Genomic DNA, 18,989 nt, shown 5'->3' with positions numbered 1-18,989 from the left:
TTTGACTTTGTCATAAAAAATGTAAAAAAATATATTGTAGGTCAGGAGGTTTTGGCTCAGGATATGACGCACCTTCTGACCGTCTGACAGATAATGATGATGGGTTCAAAAGATTAAAAGAATGACACATTTTTTATACAAACATCTGCTCATAGACAGGTTTTCTTGGCACTACCGAGCCCAGTCTCCATCCTACCTCAGCATGCAGATGTACTGGCCCGCGTCCTGCATGGTGGTGGGCTGCAGCCAGAGCTTCTCCCTCTCCTTGCTGAGCCTCTGGTCGGGGTGGTGGAAGTCGATGGGCTGTTCCAGGTCCTGACCTGCAGCCACGTGGTACCACACCAGGTTGAGGCCTGCTGCCTGGACCGAGCTGTAGTTGTAGACAGTGGGGTGGGAGAAGAGAGGGCACAGAAGCCAGCATGCCTCCCCCTCCATCACCCTCACGGCTCCATCGCCTGACTCGCCCCAGTCGTGGCACTGGATCACTGAGAGGGATAGAGGGATTACTCTAGACAGACAAAAACACACCTCTCTCTCTTGCTTACATTGCACCTCACTTCACATGTTGTATTTAGGAACATTGGGCTTGGAGAAGTGGGATAGGGAGAAAGAGTGAGATGTGGGGCACTCTGCTGATATTGGGGGGCCTCTACTACTGTAGTCCTCATCATATGTTTCTGTAAATGGGTGGAGGTAGGGGGCTATGCTGGGCTGCACGACAGTTTGACGGTAATTCCCCTGTCAGATTCACACAGAGAGAGTATAAATCTGACTATTAAAAGAACCCCTGCAAGTTTCCGTTTGCAGAGGTCTACACGCACCACACCGACACCCACACACATACACTTTCTTAAACAATACTAAACGGGAGATGGCATGCACCTGCGAGCTAAAATAAGCTTGTCCCACAAGAATAAACCAGTGATTTAGCTGATATTACATTGATATCAGACGCTCCAACAGATCCATGGAAGATGCCATTTTCATATTCACATTCACATGGCTGTAACACATCTGGACAAGAGGAACATCTATGTGAGAATGCTCTTCATTGACTACAGTTTAGCATTCAACACTATTGTTTCCTCCAAGTTTGACACCAAGTTCAGAGCCCTGGGTCTGGACCACACCCTCTGCAACTGGATCCTTGACATCATGAAGGGCAGACCACAGGCTGTGAGGATTGGCAACACCTCCTCCACACTGACACTTAACACAGAGGTCCCCCAAGGTTGTGTCCTCAGCCCTCTGCTATACTTCCTTTTCACTCACAACTGTGTGTCTTTGCACGACACAAACTCCATCATCAAGTTTGCTGACGACACCACGGTTGTAGGCCTGATAACCAACAACGACAAGTCAGCCTATAGAGAGGAAAATGGTATTGTGGTGCCAGGACAACAACCTCTCCCTTAAGCCAGTAATTGTTAATTGAGGAGGATCCACATCAAATGGACTGCAGTAGAGAGTCAGCAGTTTTATGTTCCTTGGCGTCCACATCACCGAGGACTTGTCATGGACCAACAACACCACTCTTGTCAAGAGGGCACAACAGCGTCTCTACTTCCTAAGGCTGCTGAAGAAATTCAGAATGCCACCCCAGGTCCTCTCCAAAAACTACCGCTGCACCATCGAGAGTGTCCTGACCAGTTAGATCACAGTCTGGTAAAGGAATTGCTCTGTCCAGCATTCTCACATAGGTGTTCCTTTTGTCCAGGTGGGAAAGGGCAGTGTGAACTGCAATAGAGATTGCATCATCTGTGGATCTGTTGGGGTGGTATGCAAATTGGAGTGGGTCTAGGGTTTCTGGGAAAATGGTGTTGATGTGAGCCATGACCAGCCTTTCAAAGCACTTCATGGCTACAGGAGTGCTACGGGTCGGTAGTCATTTAGGCAGGTTACCTTAATGTTCATGGGCACAGGGACAGGTTGAAAATGTCAGTGAAGACACTTGCCAGTTGGTCAGCACATGCTTGGAGTACACGTCCTGGTAATCTGTCTGCCCCTGCGGCTTTGTGAATGTTGACCTGTTTAAAGGTCTTACTCACATCAGCTATGGAGAGCGTTATCACACAGTCGTCCAGAACAGCTGATGCTGTCATGCATGCTTCAGTGTTGCTTGCCTTCGAAGCGAGCATAGAAGTTATTTAGCTCATCTGGTAGGCTCATGTCACTGGGCAGCTTGCGGCTGTGCTTCCCTTTAATCCGCACCTTAACACACGCACACACACACACACACACACACACACACACACACACACACACATGTTGACCGTATTACTGCCACACCGGTGGTCACGAGTCATGATGGCAGTCAAATTCCGTGTGACCGTTTAGTCATGGTAATTAGGCTTCTCCAAGCTCTGATGCTGCTGATGGTTATTAGTTGTCTACCAAATGTGCTAACTGCCTGGTACACAGCACTCTATTGTCCCTCTCATCACTCTGTGAGCAATGCAAATGTAATCAAAAATCTAATCAAACACTTCATGAGAGACCATGAGCTCATATTGCGCAACATTTCTATAGGCTATGCAATTGTGTGAGAAAACAGAATTTTTATGGATTCTATTAGAAAGAGCAGGATCCCATCAGCTTTCTATAGGCTAGGCCTACTATTTATCAATTCTTAGAATATTAAGCACATTGCTTCACTTTACAACAGGAGTATAGCCTACCTGGCTGGCATGAAAATGAACCACGGGAAAAGCGTCCTCCATTTGCTATTTAAGTGCATAGATGACACTTTTTTCCCATGCCCTTGTTCCAAGACAGGTGCATGATAATGGTCCATTCTAAATCAAAACTAATTTCACACATATATTACTTAGTATATGTGAAGACAATATTAAATTAAGAATAGTCTGATGGGTGACAATATTATCTATCACTTGTGGATTATGTATTATCACTTGTGAATGATGCCCAGCTTGTGCAGTAAGGCAAGGAACAGCGCAAGCCTTTTTTTTGCAACTTTTTCAAATCATAGTCACACACCTCATGTAGCCTAGCCCATAGGCCTATATGTTTTGATAAGGTTTGTATCACAACTAAAGTAGCCAAATAATTCCTGAAAATTAAGCAGATTAATCTGCTTTATAACTGGTGTAGAGCCTAAAAGGCATACATAGGCTGCACGTGAGTTTCACAATTGGGGAAGATCATTTTCACCATAAAAATGCACATTTTTAATAAGCATTACATGCATAATTGCATTTGTCTTCACTTTCGAGAACAGTGTTTTCCCGCTAATTGATTGTATTTTGGAACTATTTTTTTTTATTGCACAGAAGGACAAGTTGACCAGTAGCATAGGTCAACTTTTCTACTATGGGGGATAGTCAACTCAGCAAAAAAAGAAACGTCCCTTTTTCAGGACCCTGTCTTTCAAAGATAATTCGTAAAACTCCAAATAACTTCACAGATCTTCATTGTAAATGGTTTAAACACTGTTTCTCATGCTTGTTCAATGAACCATAAACAATTAATGAACATGCACCTGTGGAACGGTCATTAAGACACTAACAGCTTACAGACGGTAGGCAATTAAGGTCACAGTTATGAAAACGTAGGACACTAAAGAGGCATTTCTACTGACTCTGATAAAGAAAAATGCCCAGGGTCCCTGCTCATCTGTGTGAACATGTCTTAGGTATGCTGCAAGGAGGCATGAGGACTGCAGATGTGGCCAAGGCAATAAATTGCAACGTTCGTACTATGAGACGCGTAAGACAGCGCTACAGGGAGACAGGATGGACAGCTGATCGTCCTCACAGTGGCAGAACACGTGTAACAATACCTGCACAGGATCAGTACATCCGAACATCACACCTGCGGGACAGGTACAGGATGGCAACAACAATTGCCTGAGTTACATCAGGAACACACAATCCCTCCATCAATGCTCAGACTGTCCGCAAAAGGCTGAGAGAGGCTGGACTGAGGGCTTGTAGGCCTGTTGTAAGGCAGGTGCTCACCAGACATCACCGGCAACAACGTCGCCTATGGGCACAAACCCACCATTGCTGGACCAGACAGGACTGGCAAAAAGTGCTCTTCACTGACGAGTCGCGGTTTGGTTTTACCAGGGGTGATGGTCGGATTCGCGTTTATCGTCGAAGGAATGAGCGTTACACCGAGGCCTCGACTTGGAGGTGGAGGGTCCGTCATGGTCTGGGGCGGTGTGTCACTGCATCATCGGACTGAGCTTGTTGTCATTGCAGGCAATCTCAACGCTGTGCATTACAGGGAAGACATCCTCCTCCCTCATGTGGTACCCTTCCTGCAGGCTCATCCTGACATGACCCTCCAGCATGACAATGCCACCAGCCATACTAATCGTACTGTGCGTGATTTCCTGCAAAACAGGAATGTCAATGTTTTGCCATGGCCAGTGAAGAGCCCAGATCTCAATCCCATTGAGAACGTCTAGGACCTGTTGGATCGGAGGGTGAGGGTGAGGGCCAATTCCCCCCAGAAATGTCTGGCAACTTGCAGGTGCCTTGGTGGAAGAGTGGGGTAACATCTCACAGCAAGAACTGGCAAATCTGGTCTAGTCCATGAGGAGGAGATGCACTGCAGTACTTAATGCAGCTGGTGGCCACACCAGATACTGACTGTTACTTTTGATTTTGACCCCCCCCCCTTTGTTCAGGGACACATTATTCAATTTCTGTTAGTCACATGTCTGAACTTGTTCAGTTTATGTCTCAGTTGTTGAATCTTGTGTAAATATTTGTATGAACATAACATGTTAAGTTTGCTGAAAATAAACGCAGTTGACAGTGAGAGGATGTTTCTTTTTTGCTGAGTTTAGATAAGCTAGTGCTTTTGCTGTTCGTTAGGCCTAGTCATCTTGTTGGCTGATGAAAAGTAGGCTATATGTGGACAGATCTAACATCTTCAATATGCACCTCGGAATTCGTTAAGAGGGACGCACACAGTTGCTTCCCTGATGTGTCTGTCTTCATTCACTTGTAGCCTATTTCTTAGCTGAAATGCTAAGGGCATTGGCTACATCTTAGAGAGCCATGTGAGTGAGAGGTGCTTTGGAGCACAGCAGCTGGAAGAAGGGAATTATAATTATTATATTCAGCCCAACGGCACAACGGCCACTTTGGCAGCAAAATGGATGGATTTTTTTAAGGGGGCATTATGGCCACACAAGGGGGATGCCGCTGGGAAATTCGAGGCCCGGTGAGAATATTATCAAGTGCTTGTCAAATTGTGAATGAGAGACTGATGAAGTGTGTGCAGCATGACACTTTAAAATAATCATCATTAGAGTCCATCACTCAGCCTTAGAATGTATTAAAAATCAAATATATAGCTCAATGTTTGTTTCATAACTGAAGTTTAATAAATAACTATAAATTAAGCATATAGGAGGACCAGTTTCTTTGTTAACCGCTTAACACAGAATAGCCACATGTGCGCATATCCTTAGCTTAATAAAATATTATGTTCAATTGTATTCTTCATACTGTGAAATAATAAAAATAATGTCATGGAATTCTAAGCATATCTTGTCTGCTAAATTAACTAGTTTAGCCCACAGCCATATCAGGGCCTAACTTAAGGACAACTCAGAGTATGCTATTCTGTTATTCTGAAATAGACAAAATTTTCTTCATATCACGTTTTTTTTAGACCCGTCTAAAGTAAATAATGGATTTAGTGTGATGGTGTAGGCTATATTAAATTGATTTATTAGACTTTTTAAAATGTAGATATCCAAAGGTCTGCATCATTGGCTTGTGGAAGCCAGGAGATGCTAAACATGTTTATGTTAATTAACGGTCAATTACCGTGAGACCGGCAGTTATTTGCTTGACAATCACCGGCTGACAAAATCTCATGACTGCCACAGCCCTACACACACCCATACAGACATAGACACATCCACACACCCCCAAACACATACATTCATGCTAGAAACATATCACAACTGCTGCTACCAGACTCTTACTGTTATTGCTAAATACTGCACAATTTAAACTCTTGCCTACTAATCCCACCTTCCCCAAAACACATGTAAATATTGGACTATATCAATTGTGCCTTCCTGTATTATACTATTCTGCTGAGCTATTTACTTTACGTTTGTATTCTTATCTTTTATTATTTCTTGTTGTTGTTGCATTGTCGAGAAGGAACCTGCAAGTTAGCATTTCATTGGACGTTGTACACTACAGGTCAAAAGTTTTAAAACACCTACTCATTCAAGGGTTTTTCTTTATTTTTTTTTACTATTTTCTAGATCGTAGAATAATAGTGAAGACATAAAAACTATGAAATAACACATATGGAGTCATGTAGTAAACAAAAAAGTGTTAAACAAATCGAAATATATTTTCTATTTGAGATTCTTCAAATAGCCATCCTTTGCCTTATAGCTTTCCCTTTGCCTTATAGCTTTCCCTGTGGCTCAGTTGGTAGAGCATGGTGTTTGCAGCACCAGCATGGTGTGTGCAACACCAGGGTTGTGGGTTCGATTCCCACAAGGGGCCAGTACAAATAAATGCATGAAATGAAATGTAATGTAAGTCGCTCTGTATTAGAGTGTCTGCTAAATGACCAAAATGTAAATATAATGACAGCTTTGCACACTCTTGGCATTTTCTCAACCAATTTCATGAGGTAGTCACCTGGAATGCATTTCAATTTCTTGTTAAACGTTAATTTGTGGAATTTCTTTCCTTCTTAATGCGTTTCAGCCAATCAGTTGTGTTGTGACAAGGTAGGGGGGTATACAGAAGATAGCCCTATTTGGTAAAATACTAAATCCATATTATGGCAAGAACAGCTCAAATAAGCAAAGAGAAATGACAGTCCATCATTACTTTAAGACATAAAGGTCAGTCAATACGGAAAATGTCAAGAACTTTTAAAGTTTCTTCAAGTGCAATCGCAAAAACCATCAAGCGCTATGATGAAACTGGCTCTCATGAGGACCGCCATAGGAATGGAAGACTCAGAGTTACCTCTGCTGCAAAGGATAAGTTCATTAGAATTACCAGCCTCAGAAATTTCCGGTCAAATAAATGCTTCAGAGTTCAAGTAACAGACACATCTCATCATCAACTGTTCAGAAGAGACTGAATCAGGCCTTCATGGTCGAATTGCTGCAAATAAACCACTACTAAAGGACACCAATAAGAAGAAGAAGAAGAAGAGACTTGCTTGGGCCAAGAAACACGAGCAATGGACATTATACTGGTGGAAATGTGTCCTTTGGTCTGGAGTCTAAATTGGAGATTGTTGGTTCCAACCACAATGTCTTTGTGAGATGCGGTGTGGGTGAACGGATGATCTCCGCATGTGTATTTCCCACTGTAAAGCATGGAGGAGGAGGAGGTGTTATTGTGTAGGGGGGCTTTGCTGGTGACACTGTCTTTGATATAGTTAGAATTCAAGGCACACTTAACCAGCATGGCTGCCACAGCATTCTGTAGCAATACGCCATCCCATCTCGATTGAGCTTAGTCGGACTATCATTTGTTTTTCAACAGGACAATGACCCAACACATCTCCAAGCTGTGTAAGGGCTATTTTATCAAGAAGGAGAGTGATGGAGTGTTGCATCAGATGACCTGGCCTCCACAATCCCCCAACCCCCAACCCGAGTCGGACTGCGGAGTGAAGGAAAAGCAGCCAACAAGTGCTCAGCATATGTGGGAACTCCTTCAAGACTGTTGGAAAAGCATTCCAGGTGAAGCTGGTTGAGAGAATGCCAAGTGTGTGCAAAGCTGTCATCAAGGCAAAGAGTGGCTATTTGAAGAATCTCAAATATAACATATATTTTGATTTGTTAAACACTTTTTTGGTTAATACATGATTCCATGTGTTATTTCATAGTTTTGATTTCTTCACTATTATTCCACAATGTAGAAAATAGTAAAAAATAAAGAAAAACCTTGAATGAGTAGGCGTTCTAAAACTTTTGACCAGTAGTGTATACCATGTGTATCCCGTACATACCACAAATAAAACTTGAAACTTGACAGCTGCAACGTTTGTTGTCTCGGTTCTCTATTCCCGCCCCAATGAAATAACGACCTATCAGGAGCATTGAATACTGTAAGGCTGTTAAATGTAAAATACTTATTATAAAAACCCTATACTTCATTCAAACGTTTCATCTTAAATGACAAAATAATATACACTGAGTGTATAAAACATTAGGCTTCTCAACAGTTTTTACCCCCAAGCCATAAGATTCCTGAACAGGTACTCAAATGGCTACCCGGACTATTTGCATTGTGTGCCAGTGTTTCAATGTACCGGTAGGCACCTGCGGCTTTTAGACATGTGCGGCTTATTTATGTTCAAAATAAATAAAAAATTTAATTCAGTGGGTGCGGCTTATATTCAGGTGCGCTTAATAGTCCGGAAATTACGGTACCTCAATTGGGCCAACCAACCAGTGCTCCCGCACATTGGCTAACCGGGCTATCTGCATTGTGTCCCACCCACCACCCAACAACCCCTCTTTTACGCTACTGCTAGTCTCTGTTCATCATAAATGCAGTCACTTTAACCATATCTACATGTACATACTACCTCAATCAGCCTGACTAACCAGTGTCTGTATGTAGCCTCGCTACTTTTATAGCCTACCACCTGTATATAGCCTGTCTTTTTACTGTTGTTTTATTTCTTTACCTACCTATTGTTCACCTAATACCTTTTTTGCACTATTGGTTAGAGGCTGTAAGTAAGCATTTCACTGTAAGGTCTATCTACACCTGTTGTATTCGGCGCAAGTGACAAACTTTGATTTGAACAGCAATGCGTCCGGTGTATTTCTTATCCCATGCATCAATTAGCCAAGGAGCCTATCCATAAAAGTTTTCTAAAATAATGGTCTGCTCGTGAGGCTTTTGATGTCATGCTTTTACATTATTCACAATTCACATACAGTGCCTTCATAAAGTATTCACACCCCTTGACTTATTCCACATTTTGTTGTCTTACAAAGTGGGATTAAAACTGATGTAATTGTAATTTTTTAGTCAGCGATCTACACAAAACACTTTGTAATGTCAAAAGTGGAAGAAATATTCAAAAAATTTATACAAATAATAATCTTGATTAGATAACCATTGAACCCCCTGAGCCCCTGAGTTAATACATGTTAGAATAACCTTTGGCAGCGATTACAGCTGTACTTGTATTTGTTCCAAGGCAGCAGCTACTCTTCCTGGGGTCTAGCAAAATTAAGGTAGTTTATACAATTTTAAAAACATTACAATACATTCACAACACACTGTGTGCCCTCAGGCCCCTACTCCACCACTACCACATATCTACAGTACAAAATTCCTGTGTACGTGAGTGTATAGCGCGTATGTTATTGTGTGTGTGTATGCATGTGTCTGTGGCTATGTTTGTGTTGCTTCACAGTTCCCGCTGTTCCATAAGGCGTATTTTTATCTGTTTTTTTTTATACATTTTACTGCTTGCATCAGTTCCCTGATGTGAAATAGAGTTCCACGTAGTCATGGCTCTATGTAGTACTGTGCGCCTCCCATAGTATTTTCTGGACTTGGGGACTGTGAAGAGACCTCTGATGGCACGTTTTGTGGGGTATGCATGGGTGTCCGAGCTGGGTGCTAGTACTTTAACCTCTACGGGCTAGGGGGCAGCATTGAGAATTTTGGAAAAAATATGTGCCCATTTTTAACTGCCTCCTACATGCACATTATTGTTCAGGTTTGGATAGAAAACACCCTAAAGTTTCTAAAACTGTTTGAATGGTGTCTGTGAGTATAACAGAACTCCTATGGCAGGCAAAAACCTGAGAAGGTTTCATGCAGGAAGTACCCTGTCTGACAAGGTGTTGTTGTTCTTGCTTCTGTGTATTGAAGAGTCAGGATCTTAGCTGTAACGTGACAATTCCTAGGGCTCCAATAGGCTCTCAGAACCCGGGAAAAACCTGAACGATGACGAGGCAGCCTCAGGCTGAAACACATTATCTCCTTTTCCAAGTGTCGCATCAGAGGACCATTGAATAAAGCGCGTGCACGATTCGCCCCCGTGGAGTATTTTCATTCGGCTGTTTAGCTAATTGCAGATTCCCGGTCAGAATATTATCGCTTTTCTACGAGATAAATTGCATAAAAATTGATTTTAAACAGCGGTTGACATGCTTCGAAGTACGGTAATGGAATATTTAGACATTTTTTGTCACGTTCTGCGCCATGCGTGCGACCGTGATTTAGCATTCTGATAGTGTCTAGAACGCACGAACAAAACGCCGCTGTTTGGATATAACGATGGATTATTTGGGACCAAACCTACATTTGTTATTGAAGTAGAAGTCTTGGGAGTGCATTCTGACGAAGAACAGGAAAGGTAAGACCATTTTTCTTATAGGAAATATGATTTTGGTGAAGGCTAAACTGGTTGGGTGTCTAAATAGCTAGCCCGTGATGGCTGGGCTATGTACTGAGAATATTGCAAAATGTGCTTCATCCGAAAAGCTATTTTAAAAATCGGACATATCGAGTGCATAGAGGAGTAATGTATCTATAATTCTTAAAATAATTGTTATGCTTTTTGTGAACGTTTATCGTGAGTAATTTAGCAAATTGTTAGTAAATTCCCCGGAAGTTTGCGGGGGGTATGCTTTTTCTGAACGTCACATGCTAATGTAAAAAGCTGTTTTTTGATATAAATATGAACTTGATTGAACAGACATGCATGTATTGTATAACATAATGTCCTAGGTGTGTCATCTGATGAAGATCATAAAAGGTTAGTGCTGCATTTAGCTGTGGTTTGGGTTTATGTGACATTATATGCTAGCTTGAAAAATGGGTGTCTGATTATTTCTGACTGGGCACTCTCCTGACATAATCTAATGTTTTGCTTTCGTTGTAAAGCCTTTTTGAAATCGGACAGTGTGGTTAGATTAACGAGAGTCTTGTCTTTAAATAGCTGTAAAATAGTCATATGTTTGAGAAATTGAAGTAATAGTATTTCAAACGTTTCAAAAATTGCGCCACTGGATTCAACTGGCTGTTACGTAGGTGGGACGAATTCGTCCCGCCAGTCCCATAGAGGTTAAACTTTTAAGCCAGCTCGGTACCTACAGCTTGTCAACACATCGTACAAAAACAAGTAATGAGGAAGTCAATCTCTCTTCCACTTTGAGCCATGAGAGATTGACATGCATGTCATTAATGTTAGCTCTCCGTGTACTTTTAAGGGCCAGCCGTGCTGCCCTGTTCTGAGCCAACTGCAATTTTCCCAAGTCCCTCTTTTGGCACCTGACCACACGACTGAACAGTAGTCCAGTTGCGACAAAATCAGGGCCTGTAGGACCTGCCTTGTTGATAGTGTTGTTAAGAAGGCAGAGCAGCGCTTTATTATGGACAGACTTCTCCCCATCTTAGCTATTGTTGTATCAATATGTTTTGACCATGACAGTTTACAATCCACGGTTACTCAAAGCAGTTTAGTCACCTCAACTTGCTCAATTTCCACATTATTTATTACAAGATGTAGTTGAGGTTTAGGGTTTAGTGAATGATTTGTCCCAAATACAATGCTTTTAGTTTCGCAAATATTTAGGACTAACTTATTCCTTGCTACCCATTCTGAAATGAACGTTTTGCAGTCATTTCCGTCGCTGTAGTAGCTGACGTGTATAGTGTTGAGTCATCCGCATACATAGACACACTGGCCTTGCTCAAAGCCGTCGTTAGTAAAGATTGAAAAAAGCAAGGGGCCTAAACAGCTACCCTGGGGAATTCCTGCTTCTACCTGGATTATACTTGAGAGGCTTCCATTAAAGAACACCCTCTGTGTTCTGTTAGACAAGTAACTCTTTATACACATTATAGCAGGGGGTGTAAAGCCATAACTCATATGTTTTCCAGCAGCAGACTATGATCGATAATGTCAAAAGCTGCACTGAAGTCTAACAAGACAGCCCCTATAATAATTTGATCATCAATTTCTCTCAGCCAATCATCAGTCATTTGTGTAAGTGCCGTGCTTGTTGAGTGTCCTTCACTATATGCATGCTGAAGGTCTTGTGAAATAGCATTGTATCTGGTCAAACACAATTTTTTCCAGAAGTTTACTAAGGGTTGGTAACAGGCTGATCGGTTGGCTATTTGAGCCAGTGAGGGGGGCTTTACTATTCTTGGGTAGCGGAAAGACTTTAGCTTCCCTCCAGGCCAGAGGGCACACACTTTCTAGTAGGCTTAAATTGAAGATGTGGCAAATAGGAGTGGCAATATCGTCCGCTATTATCCTCATAATTTTCCATCCAGATTGTTAGACCCCGGTGTCTTGTCATTGTTGATAGTATTTTTAAACAGCTTCTACCCCCAAGCCATGACCCCTGAACATCTGATCAAATGGCTACCCAGACTATTTGAATTGCCCCCCCCCCTCTCTTTTACACTGCTGCTACTCTCTGTTATTATCTATGCATAGTCACTTTAATAACTACATGTACATATTACCTCAACTAACCGGTGTCCCAGCATACTGACTCTGTACGGGGACCCGGTACAGAGCCTCGCTATTAGCCTCGCTATTGTTATTTTACTGCTGCTCTTTAATTATCTTTTTGGGGGGATATTTTTCTTAAAACACCTGTTGTAATTCGGCGCATGTGACAAATAAAATTTGATTTTTGATTTGATCTCTGTGAAATATGACTTCAGGTGTCACTGGTGTTGAATTTCCACCACAATATGTTAGAGAAAGATCACACTGAATGATTCAGAACATGAACAATCATTTGTCTTGGTAAATTGTATTTTATAACATAAGGAATTGAAAATTCATCACCAAAGAGCGTTTTCACCCACTTGTTTGCAGCAGCAGGCAGGTTACAACAAGCTAAAACCAACTGATGAAATCACTGGCGACCGATATACTTGCACATAATTTGTGCAGAAGTAGAGAGATGTGGGTTTATTTTTACTACTTTCTCACTGTCTATCGGAGTATGCGTCTGTGTTTGCCCCTGGTCCCCAGTGCCCCTGTTTCATACAGTAGCAAGTGAGTCATGCTACAAGAAGACAGGTCGCAGGAGACAATGTTCGCGAATGGATTTAGAATATTGATAAGTGGCAGTTGGGACATCGGGTGTCACGAAATGTTGACCCTGAGGACCTGCATATTCGCGCTTTAAATTGAGCTTTTTTCTCAATATAAGTACCTGGGTGTCTGAGTTGATGACAAGTTATCCTTTGTAACGCATATAAAAAATATGACTAAGAAGCTAAGATCCAAGATTGTTTTTTATATCGAAATAAATCATGTCTTAGTATTAAAAATAGGATAAAGATTGTTCAAGCAATGCTTCTCTCTGTATTGGATTTTGGTGAAATTGTTTACATACATGCGGCAACCTCTGTTTGAAAACCCTTTGACGCAGTCTACCATTCCGCAATACGTTTAATCACAGGGGACAATTTTAGGACTGATCATTGTCGTTTGTATAAAAATGTGGGATAGACCTCTCTGTCTGTAAGAGAGCTACATTCTCTTTTATTTATTTATTTACAAAGCAATCTTACAGAAACTCCCTCCATATGTAACGTCATTAATTAAGATAAGAATAATAAGTTACCAAACCTGTTCACATGAATGGATAACACTAGAGATCCCTTCAGTCTCCACAGATTTAGGAAAATCCATGTTTAGTTTTTTTGCCCCTAATTTGTGGAACAATACACAGAGTTCACTACAGCTAGATGTAGTGGTGCCACTCTATTGATTGAGGACCTGAATGTCATTGCTTTTATTCAATGTTTATATTTGTTAATTGTGTGCTGAATTGTTTTAATATTCAGTTTTTATTGTAATGTGTACAGGGCTCTCTTGTAAAATAGATTTTTAATCTTAGTGTGACTCCCTGTTTAAATAAAGGTTAAATAAAATAAATTAAAACCATTTTTTTTTAATTGTCAAAAATGATTATTTTGGCCAAAACACTTGCAAACTCAAGTGATCACTATCGAACACAACAGCGAGTGGACACTCAATAAAGGTCTTAGGGGCCAAGTGTTCGGTTTGAGATTCAGCCAGAGAATGTGGTCATTCAACCAGAAACATAATGGGCCTGTCAACCTATTCTCGAATTCCCAATGTCAAGTCAACCTCAAGCTAGTCCTGCATCGGGTTGGATACCCACGGTTCCCCCGGGGTGAATCAGCTGGCGGATGGAATGAAAACATTATTTCAATCCGTGAGTCGGCTTGCGGTTCAGAACAATTACATTGCAAGTCGGAAACATTTAAAATCAAGATAAGGCTACCAGCCAGACACGCATTTATAGTGTGTATAGGATGGTGTGACGTTCGTCGTAAGGAGTAGACCAAGGTGCAGCGTGTTGAGTGCTCATGATAAATATTTATTATTAACTCAGAACACTATACAAAAACAATGAAACACGAACGTCACGTTCTGCAGGCTTCACTGAGCAATACAAAAACAAGATCCCAGAACCCCAGGCGGGAAAAACCCCTACTTAAATATGATCTCCAATTAGAGACAACAAGGACCAGCTGCCTCTAATTGGAGATCATCCCAAACAAAACCAACATAGAAATACAAAACTAGAACATGAACATAGAAATATAAAAACATAGAAAAACACCCCGTCAAACCCTGACCTACTCTACCATAGAAAATAACATCTTACTATGGTCAGGACATGACAGATGGGGAACTGTCCCTTATTTGTGTGGTGCTAAAACTTTTTAATTTGGCCACGCTCAGAGTTTATGTTCCTTCTCCCCATGTGAGAATATGACACGTTGCCAAGTTTACATTCCTGGATAGCCTTGCTCACGTGAAAATGGCTATCGTAGAACTAACCGGATAAATAAAAAGAAAAGGATATTGTGATAAGGGAAACAGGTGCTGCGTGAGTGAAATCCCCAGTTTGGAAGGTCAACAAAGAGGAAGATGGATACATAGCCTACACAAAGTGCAAGCAGATAGACCTATTTGTTTTCCATAATTCGGTCAACTTTCAGTAATTATTACATTAATTCAGGCATATGCAGGCCATAGAAAGTGTAAACCGGTGCAGGTAGTAATTTGAGTAGCCTACTAAATAAATGTAGCTTATTTTTGCAGCCTATATTTGATTCTGGGAATAGTTTGTTTAAGTTGTAGTGTGTTTAAGTTGTAATTAGGCCTAAACCTTTTTATTATCTAAACAATATTGAATGTAAAGATTTTGTTTTGTTAGGTTGGCTATAGGCTTTCATTGGGTAAGAAGGCTAATTAAAAATCAGAATCACCATTATTCGCCAGGTACATTTGCACACTCAGAATTGTACTTTGTGATAAAGGCAATTTTTGTGATTTGAGTGACGCATCACATTGTGAAAATAAAAATATATAGTTCTTAATTCATGGCATGGTTTCCTTTTATCCAAATGTTGAATAGACATGAATTCATGCAGGGAAGGGGAATAGTAATAATAGCCTAATAGTATTAATTATAATAAAGCCTACTACTGTGAAGTCACAAATACAATTAATAAAAATGATGTCATATGGCAGGTAAAGGATCGGCTCTCGAAAACAATCCTATGCGAGTGGGTCGGGTTGCAGAGAAAAATCTGTCCTGATGGGTAGGGTTCCGAACTGATGTGGCCGGCATGAGGTGGGTGCGGCTCCAAAAAAACGGACCTGTGCAGGACTCTACCCCCTACACACATAGTTATGGGATAGTTTGGGAAGGGCTGGATAGGTGTAATAAATATGGTGTGAACTCCATTTAGCAAAGTGGAGCTATTCTTATATTCATATCCAATATTTTATCATCTACATGAATTGCCTACTAGGGGTCATATTCGGAGTGTAGCATAATACTGACCAATCAAAATCTCCTTGTTTGAACTATTCCTCACCTGAGTGGACACTGGATGGAGTGGTGGCTGGAGTAGCCCCGCCTACTCCCACCATGGCAACTGAGAGAGACAGGAGAGCTGTGATGAAGAGAGCCCTGAGGAGGGAGAGGGAAATCATTACCATATGTCTGCCTCGATCTCTACAATAACTCAGCTATTAATTATACAAATATTGATTTAGCACTCAGTCAGTTCTGTCAAACTTTGGAGGGGGTTGAGGGAAAGAGACAAAATGATGGGACAGGGTCATAGTAAAGGCAGACGAGGGAGAGAGAGAGAAGAGTTGACGGGAAAGAGAGAGAGAGAGAGACATGGAAGGAGACAGAAAGAGACAGAGATGCAGGGAAGGATTGTGAGAGAGAAAGGAAGAAATAAGTGGAGGGAAGGAGAGAGTAAAGAGAGAAGAGGCGGAAAGGAGAGAAGGGGGATATCAAATTATGGTGATCTGCCACGCATGAAAGGACTGAGATAGGTAATGACAGGTGGTGGCTCCCTGGAAGCACATATGGGTGCCTCCACATTGATCACCGCTTTTTACTGCAACAGCACAGAGGGAGATGAACAAGAGGCTGCCTTCTGCCCAAAGTCTCTGTGCCACACTATCACTGACTAAGGCACTAAAGATAAATTGGCATGGCCTTGGCTTGGTCTGCCTATCCAGATACATTGGCACTGAACAGAGATGCTGAATGAAATACACACAGACACTTAGGGCGCAATTCAATCAAACCCACTTTGCAGTATTTAGAGCATAGCTCTTGATTCCCATGGTGACATAAAATCACAGATTTTTCTATACTCTTACAAAACAAAGTGCTATCTAGAACCTAAAAGTGTTCGTTGGCTGTCCCCATAGGAGAAACCTTTTTGGTTCCAGGAAGAACCCCTTTGGGTTCCATGTACAACTCTTTCCACAGAGGGTTCTACCTGAAACCAAAAAGGATTCTACCAGGAACCAAAAAGGGTTCTCCTCTGGGGACAGCCGAAGTACCCTTTTGGAACCCTTTTTTCTAAAAGTGTACTGTAAAATGTACAACAACAACCAGGTAGACTACCCACATACTGTATAGATACAGTTGTCAGAATAAAAAGTGTGCATGCATGAGCATTAGTTTGTAATTAAAGAAACTGTTGAGGTGGTTTTGATTGAATTCCAGACAGACACAGTGACACGTGGAAGAGGAATATTAGAAACACAGCGATGAAGATAAGAGGTCTCTATGACCATGGCACAAAACATGGTCAAATATAAACACAGATACACTGAATGTAACATAAAAACCCCCAAAAAGAACGTTAAACTCACACAGATGTGTAATCTGAAAACAGATGTTTATCTTATTACTAAATTACATATTGGTAAGCAGTCTATGGACAAGGTAAGGAAACCAATATATAGGCCTAATTGTGAAACTTGGGTGAACCATCTCTTTCAACTTTGAACTATCCCTTTATACTCACTTCAGTTAATTCTAAAAAGCAACATATGCTGACTTGTGTAAAATAAAGTTAGGTTACTTAATTTGATGTACAATACAATTTTGGACACAACAGCATTTTAATTTTAGGTTAACAGCAATTTAACTCAAAGCCACTCTCTTCTGCTTGTCTGAGTGTCACAAATGACTGCTTTAGTATGCAATTTTCTGGAAACATTCCCAATGCTGCCTGAATTGGCCTAGAATTTCTCATAATCATTCAACCATGGGATCGAAAGGGAGAAGTTTTCTAATGAGTCACGAAATTACTTAAAAGGGGACGTATTCTAGGCTAATTCAGGCAGCATACATTAATTGATTCTATTTCCACAAAAGAGCACTCATTATGTGTTTGAAAGAAAATCTCATTATCCGCTATGATCGATATCACGCTCTTCCTGTGTCCTCTGGCAAACTCGGAAAACAACGAGACATACGCCCAAATGTTTAAGCAGGTCCGATCAGAATCTGATGGAGAAGAGGACGGTCTTTCTGTCAAAACTGACAAACTGTATGAAAATGCATAAATGAAAATAATTACAATAGATGTACAGAGATTTCTCTGCTTGCAGTGTATGGGAAAATCATTATTTCTTTAATTGTTTGGATTATAGGCTAAAAGTGGATAAAAAGCAAGCTAAAGGCTGCATGCAACTAGTACTGCAACAGTGCAAAATGCGTAATAAACGAATGAATAGGTTGAGGTGATACTTACATCTCCACAAGTCCACCGGTTCACTCTGTAGCGCTGAAGACGGGAACGCGGACACCCCGGGCAGGGCAGAGTGGCTGTCGCAGGGTGAGGAGACAGTCGGTTGCAGCTGAGTCAGACAAATTTACGATCAGAGAGGAACACGGCGGCCGTGCCAGTACCGGGTTTGTTTTACAGTACCATTCACCACTGGACCATAAATCATATGACAAACGACAACCACACGGTTTTAGGAATCCTTCCAATCAAAGCGACACAGTCGAGCACCCTCGAGATACGGCTCAGTAGTAGGCTAGAGTATATTACACATAAAACGTAGCCTACCTGTCCGTTTGAAGAATGACCGCCAGCCGTCGTAAACTACTTAGAGGTTCTGTGATATGCAAATCTCAGTGAGCCCCCGTTCGATGTCCCAGGTGCCACTTGTAATTTACTTTAAATGACACTCCTCGCATTTTTGTTGCTGGATTTAGGAGTAGATAAAGCCACCAACAAAGTTAATATTTCAGTAAGCTATTGGATAACTCAATCAGACACCAATCTTTCTTATAGACTTCAACATAAACTGCGTTATCGGTGTATAGTTACAAAAGTGCTACGACAACATATTTACATTTAAGGAAATAAATAATTCAATGATTTTAGATGTTTCATAGAGCTATGCTTATTGAAATGAGGAAGGAAGTGAATCTTGTACGATAAAGTTCAACTCCTCCCTCTACGGAAAACCCAAGTTGCGAAATCTCCAATATAGGCGTTTTTTCGTCTATTGAGCAGTGACTGCAGTCTATGGGTATTTCTCAATTTTAGTTGCCGTTTCAGCCTTGTATCAGCAGGTAGGGGTCAATCTGCTACGGTTTTCACAAAAATGTATTCACAATAGATGAGTCTAAGTTAATATATTGC

At 41.3% G+C, this 18,989-nt stretch overlaps 1 protein-coding gene across 2 annotated transcripts in view; it reads right to left on the bottom strand.

The window, feature by feature from the left end:
- LOC115205813 (interleukin-1 receptor accessory protein) overlaps positions 1-18,785 on the bottom strand; it is a 31,917-nt gene extending 13,132 nt beyond the window's left edge. The window contains exons 1-4 of one of the 2 annotated variants that reach the window (XM_029772151.1): positions 18,408-18,785; positions 18,087-18,192; positions 15,894-15,988; positions 197-485 (exon numbers count right to left, since the gene is read on the bottom strand). In XM_029772151.1, the coding sequence (XP_029628011.1) occupies positions 197-485; positions 15,894-15,988; positions 18,087-18,088 (386 nt within the window). In that variant the 5' untranslated portion in view covers positions 18,089-18,192; positions 18,408-18,785. The remainder of the gene's footprint in view (positions 1-196; positions 486-15,893; positions 15,989-18,086; positions 18,193-18,407) is intronic. The other variant, XM_029772153.1, reaches the window with a different exon arrangement.
- Positions 18,786-18,989: the final 204 nt, after the last annotated feature.

The sequence above is a fragment of the Salmo trutta genome, chromosome 13 (assembly GCF_901001165.1).
Source record: "Salmo trutta chromosome 13, fSalTru1.1, whole genome shotgun sequence".
NCBI lineage: Eukaryota > Metazoa > Chordata > Actinopteri > Salmoniformes > Salmonidae > Salmo > Salmo trutta.
Note: the sequence above shows the minus strand (reverse complement) of the source record. Positions and strands in the feature narration are given on the sequence as shown.